This window comes from Octopus bimaculoides, chromosome 5, assembly GCF_046866305.1.
Source record: "Octopus bimaculoides isolate indiv1 chromosome 5, ASM4686630v1, whole genome shotgun sequence".
Taxonomy (NCBI): domain Eukaryota; kingdom Metazoa; phylum Mollusca; class Cephalopoda; order Octopoda; family Octopodidae; genus Octopus; species Octopus bimaculoides.
In genome coordinates, this window is record NC_142932.1 from 21,830,297 (window position 1) to 21,841,850 (window position 11,554).

General features: G+C 39.1%; 1 protein-coding gene across 4 annotated transcripts in view; it reads right to left on the minus strand.

The window, feature by feature from the left end:
• The window catches only part of LOC106881102 (uncharacterized), an 84,530-nt gene extending 73,906 nt beyond the window's left edge, over positions 1 to 10,624 (minus strand). For all 4 annotated transcript variants that reach the window (XM_052967893.2, XM_014931333.3, XM_014931332.3 and 1 more), the window contains exon 1: positions 8,493 to 10,624. In XM_052967893.2, coding sequence (XP_052823853.1) covers positions 8,493 to 8,970 — 478 coding nt within the window. In that variant the 5' untranslated portion in view covers positions 8,971 to 10,624. The remainder of the gene's footprint in view (positions 1 to 8,492) is intronic.
• Between the last annotated feature and the right edge of the window lie 930 nt (positions 10,625 to 11,554).

Consider the following 11,554-nt stretch of genomic DNA (forward strand, 5'->3'; position numbering starts at 1 on the left):
CACTCATAACCTATACAGTGTGTATATATATATATATATATATATATATATATATATATATCATCACCATTTAACATCCATTGTCCATGCTGGTATGGCTGGTTGGTTTGACAGAAGTTGGCAAGCCTGGGGACTTCACCAGGTTCCAGTCTACTTTGGCACGCTTTTTACAGCTGGATGTTCTTCCTAACTCCAACCACCTCACGGAGTGGCAGTTGGATGCCTCTTTACAGAGGGGACTGAGTGCCTTTTGCAAGGCACCAGCACTAGCAAGGTCACCACACACACACACACACACCCATCCATCCATACATACATGCACACATACATGCATTTGTTTATTTAGATAACATTTACATGACAGGTCATGTTTCATTCAGTTTAGAATTGAATCTGATAAAAAGGTATTCAAGTTGTAAACATTAGACCACTCCCACCAACCCAGAGGTCAAACTAGCCAAGTGCTTGCCTTACAACCATTCCTTTGTCTCCACTCCCACATTCTTTCGATACTAAATTTTTTTTTTTACAGTAAACTTACAAAACATTTGATAAGTAAAGGTGCAAACAATGGAGTATAAGGGACAACAGCATACAAAAGGCATTAAATTTGAGAAGAGGTTGTATAAGAGGGAGACTTAGGAAGAGGTGGTCGGTTTTGTCTATTGGTGTTTGTGGGATACTAACAGTGGCTGATGACTGAGAGGTGCTAGTAGTTGTGGAGGAGAAGCAGAGAATACCGGCAGATGTGTTGACCATGACTTTGAGACATTAGTTGCTAGAGACATTATCTGTGGCAGATGTTTTGACCATGACCTTGAGACATAACCTCCGTCAAGGACAGCATTTTATATGGTCATCATAGAGTCGAATGTTATGCAAGACAAGGATGGAAGAAGCAAGAGGGAAAGAAGAAAGCAAGAAAGCATGCAGAGTGGTGGAACAATGCAGAGGTGATTTCAGGCTTTCAGTGTAGCTGGATATGAGGTAGAGGGGTGGATGAAACAGGTTTACAGAGCAGTAGAGGCTGGTTCATGCTGGATAGCCCACAAGTTGGCAAGCAATAAGTAAGGAGTTAGAATAGGGCACCCCAATGCAGTACAAGCCAACTAGACAGAGATGTACAGTTGTTATGAGTTTGTGCTGAAAAGGCCATAGACGATGAAGGAGTGATGCTAGAACTGTGAAATCTTGCAAGCATTAATTTCAACTCTTCTTATTAATAACTGCATTGTTTCTTTCCAGGTAAACTCACATCTCACTGTTCAAATATGATTTCACTAGTAGTGACTTCTCTTGAAAATGGACAAAATTTGACATAGAGGTGTTATCAAGAACCTGTGGAAAAAGGATTTAGCCCTCAACAACATTCATGCTGACATGGTTGCTACCTTAAGGGATGATGTCCCAACATTATCAACAGTGCAAAAGTGGGCAGCTGAATTTAGGAGGGGAATAGAGAGTCTTGAAGATGACCCAAGGTGTGGACGTCCTGCAACTGCCACCACCAAAGAAAACATTGATAATGTTCACCACATGGTGATAGATGACAGACAATTCACTATAAATCAAATAGCCAATGCTGTCCATTGAGACAGTTGAGAATATTCTGCACAATGAACTTGGCATGATGATGATTTCTACTCAGTGGGTGCCACGTCTTCTGACACCTGATCAAAAGCACACATGGCTGATCACATCATTGTTTCAGGCAGATCCAGCTGGTTTCCTAATCTAGGATGAATGTGGGCTTCACCACTTTGATCCAGAGACAAAGAGACAATCCATGCAGTAGAAACACTCCTCCTTGCCTACTACAAAGACCAAGGTTGTTTCATCTGCAGGGAAGGTGATGTCTCAACTTTCTGGGATTCAAAAGGCATTGTGTTAATTGATTATCTTCAAAAAGGGCCACACCATCAATGGGGAATACTATGCCAACTTGCTGAGGCAGTTACAAAAGGCTATCAAGATCAAATGCCCAGGAAATTGATGAGAGGCATTGTGTTTCATCAGGACAATGCTCCAGCACACAAGTCCTTGGTTTCAATGGCTGTTTGCATGACTGTGACTTTGAACTGGTTGATTTACCCTCCCTAGTCTCCTGATTTGGACCCCATCTGACAATCATCTGCTTCCTAACATGAAAAAACACTTGACTGGGAAGCAGTATCGCAATGATGATGATGTCGTATCTGCTATTGAAAACTTTCTGGGCCAACAGGATGAAAACTTCTTTACCAATGGTATCCACATACTGCAACACCAATGGAAGAAGTATGTTGACCACAAGGGTGACTATGTTGACAAATATACTTTATTTGGTCACATTCCATAAGAGTATCTTTGTCAGCCTGTGAACTTTTCAGCCAATCCTTGTAGATAACCAAAACAGGATGAAGTCTGGTGTACTGCTGATAATCCTTCCACATAGTTTCCATCTTCTAATTTCACCCAGAAGGCATTGGTTAGCCTGGGGGTTATGAGGTAAATTTAAGGTCTGAGAAGAAAAGATTTTGGTAACAGTGGGAAAAGGATCAGGAAGATATGAACATGGTTCTTTTGCAGTTGTATGAGGAAGTGAAGAGAAAGTACAGTAATGTCAGGAGGGTGGAATACTTTTTTTTACAAAAGAGGAAGTATCAAGTAAAACAGGAGACTTCTATAAAGACCCATATAGATTTTTTGAAGGAGATGCATCTGGATCATTGGGAGTAACAAAAGAGGAGCTGCAAGTACATCTGAAGTCTGCATACTCTGATAAGAATTGAGGAGAGCCATTCATGGCAGTACCAGTTTTGAGAAGGCCAATAGAACCACAACATGAATCTGACATGGGTGACCTGTGGCTGTGAGAAGTTGATGCTGAGATATGAAACACTCGTTTCATATCTTAGTGCAACAGTCCTGAACGATCTCTCTTACAAGCTTTACAAGTATTGTCTGCAGATAAGTTAAGATTCTCAAGATGTGGGGGTGAAAATGATTAGTACCAGCTAACTGGTGTAATGCGAAAGGAGTAAACACACTAAACGAGAAGGATAATAAAAGGATTGGTCAGTCCCAACTCTATCAGTCCTATATGTTGATGGGAAGGTTTTAATGATGACAGATTTTACCAGATTTGTAGATATGACTCTGCAATAATCTGAAGTTACAGGATTTCCAAGATGTATTGAGCATGTATAGATGATTGGGGATTCATTCAGTGATGTGAGAGAAACAAGGTGAATGTTGATGTAATCTTGCTCATGTATATTACTTAATTCCCAGAAACTTTACAATGGATTTTGTCTGGGTTCCAAAGGTGGTCAGTAATATGTTGTGGAATTACTAAGAGAAGTTCAGAATGAGATTCATAACAGAGTCATACACCACAAAATGACAGTCCTTGGAAATAGGGACCCACATGAGATGTGCTGCTCACCACTTCCTTTTATGATGGGGCTGGAGTTTTTGACTTATGTTACAATAAGTACGGAAAGATTGGCATTTGTGGAGGGAAATACAGTACTTTCAGTGAGAGTTTACATGGCTGTTTTGATGATTGTGACAAACCAGGAAAAGAAAATTGAAGCAGGAGCTAATTTCATGGACTATGGTGAAGTTAAATCAAAAGAAGAGCAGAAGTGTGTTAAATAGGAGAGTGATTTCAGACACAGAGAACATATCCTAATGTCCTAGATATTTCACAGAGAACATATCCTAATGTCCTAGATATTTCACAGAGAACATATCCTAATGTCCTAGATATTTCACAGAGAACATATCCTAAAGTCCTAGATATTTCACAGAGAACATATCCTAATGTCCTAGATATTTCAGAGAACATATCCTAATGTCCTAGATATTTCACAGAGAACATATCCTAAAGTCCTAGATATTTCACAGAGAACATATCCTAAAGTCCTAGATATTTCACAGAGAACAAAGAGTGAAGAATCAAGGACAATGACATGAAATCAGCCTCAATGACAGACATTCTAGCACAAAGATTGAGGAGTGAATAAGCAAGTCGGTCAAACAGATTGAGGGAACATTGATTCTTGGAAAAGTAAAACTTTGGCACAGTCATGTTGCTAACAAAAGTTGCATGACAGCTGCTTGAATACAAGGTAGCAGTTATAAGAGTTGAATGCATGCAGTAAATAATGAATGTTTACTATAGAAATTGGTCAGTGTGCCAAAAATATTGTCCAATGTAGGTCTATTTGACCATTCGTGAAAATTACAGCTGCCGTCAATATTCAAAGAATTCAAAGCAGGCGAGTACACTTGGTTATAATGACAAGGGAGTCTGAGATTGCAACTTTTGCCAAGGCAGGGCCTCCAATTAGTACTGGATTCAAGCAGAAGATTGGAAATGTTGTAGATGCACAAATGAAACAAAAGATTTTGGATGCAATGCAAACTGATAGGGTTTTTGCTTATGAAGTAATGACTCAGAACACAGGGTCAGAAGAGCAAGTAGGATTTGGTGGTGAAAGCTGTGTGCGCGTGTGTGTGTGTGTGTGTGTGTGTGTGTGTGTGTGTGTGTGTGTGTGTGTGTGTGTAAGTGAACTGCAGGCACAGCTGTCTGTTGGTTAAGAAGTTTACTTCATAACAACATGGTTTCGGGTTATATCTCATTTTATGGTACCTTGGACATGTGTCTTCTACACAAGCTCTGGGCAAAACCTTGCTATTCAATTTGGTTGGCAGAAACTGAAAAAAAATATCGCATTTGTATATTGGTATATGTATGTATCAGTATGCATGTGAATAAAGTATATATATCTGTGTGTTTGTTTAGATTTGCACTTTTCTGAAAACCTTTCAGCTACAAGCAGTGATATTGTTGTCATTTTCCCTGTTAACAAATCTTGCTTTGCACCTTCAAAAAAAATGGAGTAAAAGATCCCTAGCTTAAAAACCAGGTTGAAGGTTAATGACAGGAAGAACATCTGGCTGCAAAACAATGCACCAATAATATAGCCATGAAACCCATGATAGAATAGAAAAACAGGCATAAATCTGACCAACAAGAATACACACACACACACACATATATATATATATATATATATATATATATATATATATATATATATATATATATATATATATATATGAACTGAACCAAATTTGATGAGTGGCACCCATGCCAGTGGGGCACTAACAGCATAATCCGAGCGGGATCACTGCCAGAGCAGCGGTCTAGCTTCCATGCCGATGGCACGTAAATAGCACCATTTGAGCGTGATCGTTACCAGCATCGCCTTGGTGGCACTTGTGCTGGTGGCATGTGAACAAAACATTTGAGCGAGGTCGTTGCCAGTGCCGCTGGACTGACTCCTGTGCAGATGGCACGTACAAAGCACCATTTGAGCATGGCCTTTGCCAGTACCGCCAGACTGGCCTTCGTGCCGGTGGCACATAAAAGCACCCACTACACTCTCGGAGTGGTTGGCGTTAGGAAGGGCATCCAGCTGTAGAAACTCTGCCAGATCAGAACGGAGTCTGATGCAGCCATCTGGTTCGCCAATCCTCAGTCAAATCGTCCAACCCATGCTAGCATGGAAAGCGGACGTTAAACGATGATGATGATGATGATATGAAACATGAGAGACAGTCCTGTGCCTAGTCTCAGTGATCAGTAGTATCCTTGCTTATGTACTGACCCTGATCATGGTAACCTATCAAAATCATACCATATGGAGATCAGATGTAAAACATTGACCATGTATCTTGAGCTCAACACTCAAACCATTAGGCACATAGCCTAATGGCTTGGGTAACAAGCTCAATTGCTAAACCAAGCAACATGTTCCATCCCTGAACATTGTTCCAGTCAAGTTCAATGAAAATGAGTATCAGTCGATTACTAGAGTAGCCCTCTCTCAATCCAGCAGTCACATCCTAGGTATTCTTCTTGGTCAATGGTAGAAGAGCTGAGAGGGTACTGCTTGCAACTTCATAAGCACCTAAAATAATCAATGAATATGTGGTACAAGCTATCAGATCATGCTTCCTTGCAAGCACCAGGTAAGCTTTTGTGTATGTATGTTCACACACACACACACGGTCAAGTCAGTCTGTTGCTACTCTGAATTAGGTACACAGGGTCTTCAGGCTGGTTACAACTCAGGTAAGTGTTGAAACTTGTATGAAAAGTGAAACTCAGAGTAGCAAGAGACTGACTTGAACAAAATAAATTTTATTAATCACTATTGCAGTATCAAGTGCACTTTTTTGAGTTAACACTAAATGGATTATATATACGTGTGTATATATATATATATATATATATATATATATATATATACATGTATATATATGTATATTATAAGACCTTCGTACATTGGGCCTCACCGAGGCGATGACTACTGACCGAGACCTTTGGAAATGTGCTGTGCGTGAGAAGACCCGGCAAGCCAAGTAAGATCGTTGCCAGTGCCCCTGGACTGGTTCTTGTGCGGGTGGCACATGAGATGCACCATTTTGAGCGTGGCCGTTGCCAGTACCGCCTGACTGGCTCCTGTAGGATTTTCGAGCGAGATCGTTGCCAGTGCCCCTGGACTGGCTTGTGCGGGTGACACATAAAAGACACCATTTCGAGCGTGGCCGTTTTCGTGCGGGTGACACGTAAAAGCACCCACTACACTCTCTGAGTGGTTGGCGTTAGGAAGGGCATCCAGCTGTAGAAACTCTGCCAAATCAGACTGGAGCCTGGTGTTGCCATCCGGTTTCACCAGTCCTCAGTCAAATCGTCCAACCCATGCTAGCATGGAAAGCGGACGTTAAACGATGATGATGATGATGATGATGTGTGTGTGTATATATCTACACACACACATTGTGTGTATATGTATATATATATGTGTGTGTGTGTATATATATATATATATATATATATATATATATAAATTCAAATTACGACAAACGTAATATATATATATATATATATATATATATATATATATACACCACGCACACACACATATATTGCAGAGAATGGATCTCCATCGGTTTCGAGGACGAATATTTCATTCGTTCGATTACCTTAACTACCCGCTCACTAACCTGGCATGTAATGGCTGAGTATTCCACAGGCACTTGTACTCATAATGTAAGAATATCCTCATGCAGAATTAGCGTGGCACAGTGTGACAAAGCTGACGCTTCGAATCACATTTAACATTACATACGAGCTTCTACACTGGGCGGAAACGGACTATATGTAATCTGAACTTTTCTCCCCCTTATTTATTAATTTTTTTTACAGAATCCCACGTTTTAGGCTATGGAGATTCCGATTCTGAAAAAAAATTGTTTGAAAAATTTCAATTCCCCCACCACCACCAAGCAGGCTATTTACATGCTAGAAATAACAGCCAAATCTCACAAAACTAGTGTTAGGGTTAGGGTTAGGGTCAGGGTTAGGGTCATGGGTAGAGTTAGGGTTAGAGTTTGAGTTAGGGTTAGGTTTACCCTGTGGATCTATATAAAAACCGGGGGGGGGGGTCGAAATTTTGAAATTGAGATTTTTGAAAAATTTTTTTCAGAATCGGAATCTCCATAGCCTAAAACGTGGGATTCCGTAAAAAAAAAAATAATAATAAGGGGAGAAAGGTTCAGATTACATATAGTCCATCTGGACCCTACACTGTACATCTACCCGAATTCTCTCACAGTGCATAGGTTGACCCGAATCTAAAGCAAAAAAAAAAAAAAACTTGCTCAAATTCCACATGAGGGATTCGAACCAGTAGACCTCACACTTACACATGTGCCAGGGTATTTACATAGCTTCTAATAACCCACTGGTCACATACAATTATATTGTTGATGAGAGAGGGAGGAGGAGTTGTTACAAAACACACGCTATCACGTGTATGTGTGTGTGTGTGTATGTGAATAGATCTAAGTAAATGATGTATTATTGCTGCAGTGAAATACACACACACACATATATATATATATATATATATATATATATATATATATATATATATATATATATATATGTCATCTAACACACTAATGCATCAGCTGGCATTCTGGTTCTGTTGCTAGTGGTTATATGTTACATATGTACAAGTATGTACCTCATAAATGCAATGAAAACATTACATATCTGTCTGTCCTATATATATATATATATATATATATATATATATATATATATATACATTCATACATATATATATGTGGGTTTGGTGGCCTCTATTCGTCTGTTTATTTATCACCCAACATCGTTTTAACTCTGTATCCGTCTAGTGCTCCCAACTGTTTTATATGTCTATCTTTATAGTTTTCTTATATTTAACATTATTATTATTAATTACAACTTGTTTCTCACTGATATCGGGCAAGGGCGAAGTCGCTTATATGTTTATCACATTTAGTACTTTCAACTATATAAACTTCAAGCATTTCATCAAAGTAGGACAAACAGACCAAACGGTCTAGAAAAAAAAAAGAGGAGTTATTTTTATAAAAATTGAACTTACCTAAAAGTCCTACAGTAATGGCATGTTTCCTCAGCAGTAGTGTGTTGTTGATAGCAGTCGAACACATTGTAGTCCACATACCAGTCTGCTGGTTTTGTGTAGTGGCTTGCATGCCAGTTCTGTTCTGCTTCGGCTGCTGTTTCTGCTGCCATACATAACCGCTCCATGACGGCACATTGGAGCAGTAGAAAAGGTATCCAAAACAATTACAAGATGTTGGTTGTGATAGTGATGATGATGTTGGTAATGATTCCGATGATAATGATGACGATGATGATGATAATGATGAGGATGACGACGACGACGATGATAAAGAGGAAGAGGTAGTGGACGTTTTGCTGAGTTCAAATTGTCTTCTTGTCGCTACATCTCGCTGGTGTCGGGCGCAGCAGCTTGCTCCACCCGACAACGATGAGGTCTCCCCGTAATTTGGTAGAACTGGGTAATAATAGCCCACCGGAATACGACCAACCCCCATTGATCATAACGATTTTATCACTCCCCTTGGCCGCTCATTGCATGTATAAGTATGTGTGTATTTCATATATATATATATATATATATATAATCTGTGTATGAATGTATACACACACTCGGTGTTACGAGCTTAAAAACTTATTTTAGCACACCCAAACAAAATAAAACTTCAAATAGGAAAGCAAAGCGCAAAAGTGCACATATATAGGCAAGATATAAATAAATAATTTACTTGAAATTACAATATGTTAGTTACAGAGTTGATCTACTTATAAGACCAATGTTGCCTCTTTGGAATTTGTATGTGTGTGTGCCTGTGTGTATGTATATATGGATGGCTATATGTAAGTGTGCGTGTTAAAGATCCTGTTTATGGCAACAAAACTGTTGAAGGTAGGTCAAGTGAGGTCAAGATAGACTAGAGGTGGTTGCCTATATATTTTAATATATATTTCTTAAATAACAATAACCAAAGTATTAGGCTAGGATGCTTTGGTTTCGTTCGATTTGTAAGAGTAAAAAATTACTTGGTAAGGCCCAGCTAGTACAGAAGGTTAATCCAGAGAATGGTCTGTAGTTGAAACAGCAATAAAACTGCCTGTGTGTAAATATAAAATACAATTGCAGCTATAGAAATGTCTCAAACGAAGCTTTCATTGTTGATTGTAATAGACTTAAATAGGTTGGGTTTTGTTTTGAGCTTCCAAGCGATCAGTCTGAAGTCGTAAACATCCAAAGGAATCTTGTCTCATATCTCCGCACAAGTAATTCACAGCCAAATAAACCGTATGTCTTAAGTGTTTGTCTCAAAAGTGAAAATGATCCTTGGAAATCCAGCAAAGCATCATCTAGTAAGAAATATTTACTGTTGCTGGCAATGATGTTGATATTAAACGATCTTATTGTTGTTGTTTTTTAATTCCCAATTCTAGTCTGATCCTCTAGATCTTTAAAAAAAAAAAAGAAAAGAAACTCCGACTTATCCGTCAAAAGAAATAAACATCAGGGAAGCATTCAGAATTTCAATAATATATAAATACTAATAAAGCTGGTGTGGAGGGCGCTTATTATAAAGTCCAATGTAAGTTAACTACATATATATATATATATATATATATATAAGTATTAGGTATTATATGTATAGCCTGGTTGTATATATAGGTTGTGTGATGTGGAAAGAAAAATAAAATCTGTGATTATGTTAAGACGTGTGTATGCGAATAAAATCTGTATGGAGTGTATAAAGGCTTGTGAGATGTATATACAGCCTCTGTGGTGTAAAAAGGCTTATGTAATGCTTCTGAAGTCCATGTAGTGTATATAAAAGCTTGTACGATGTATACAAAAAATTTATGTCGTGTGTATATGTGTGTGTACACAGGCTTGTATGATGTTTATAAAAGCTGGAAAAGACAGTTTATATATAGGTATATATATACATATATAACGCTGCTGTATGTAACGATGTATAGTGTAGACGGCAGTTACTGAACAAATGGTGTCCACCTTTGTAAAGGTCGATTGTTTCCTAATGCACGACTTTGATTATCTCTCACTTATTTTGGTGCTTGTCACGGGTGACGCGGACATTTGCAGCTGCTGCCCATCTCACTGGATACTCAATACTTCCTTTTCTGCCATCATGCAGCCATCGTTCACACGTGACTGATGACAGCCAATCGGCGAAGTGCAACTCACACTAGAGTGGGAGTAACGAAAAGAGAATAAAAAGAGAGGAAGAAATGAAGGAGATAAACAGAGAGTATGAGGAAAACTCAGAGAGAGAGAGCGTGACGTGAGAGGTGTAGGAAAGGTGAGAGAACACATGAATGAGAGAGAGTGGTACACGTGAGTGTGAGAACATAAGGGAAGGATAATCAGTGGTTCAATTCTCTCTCTGACACCGAAAAAGAAACAAAAGAAAGACAAAGCGGAAAAAAGTGGGAAGGAATGTGAGAAAGAGAAAATAAAATGATGTGAGAGGGTTATGTAACAGGAAAAAGAAAGCCGATTGTAGATAACGACCTCATGCAAACGAGAGTTTAGTTTCTCTGTTGTCACTTGTATTGCTTTCAATATTCGCATAGCAAAAAGAGGGCAAGGGGACATGTCTGTCTTGGGTAGTATTTGCTGAGTAGCGTAGTTAGGAGTTGGAGCAAGTGGGGAGGTCCGTTTCGGACGGTACTTTTATCAGGGTGACACTTCGGGCACTGCTATTTTACCTTGAGGCTCCAACGGGAACAGCAAATTCAAAGGCTGTCCTGGGTAGCACACACACTGTAGAAATCAATATTGTGGCTAGGTGTCCAGTGAGCCAATCATTGCTTCATTGCATTTTCAATGACAAAAGTGATAGATGTTCATGCACTTGACTTGAAAGCCAGTCTCTCATCAGCCAAGATGGCTCATGTGACAGTCTGTGGAAGTTTGTTCCAAATTCTTATAGACAAGTTGTCATGAGTACGGATTTAGACATCAAGTCTGAAAGCCTGTGTGCAGGAATGAATGTCCCTTGTAAAACTACTGCATCTTACATACTGTGGAGATAACCTTGCTCTGAGATCTGACAGGATGAGGCTTGTTGG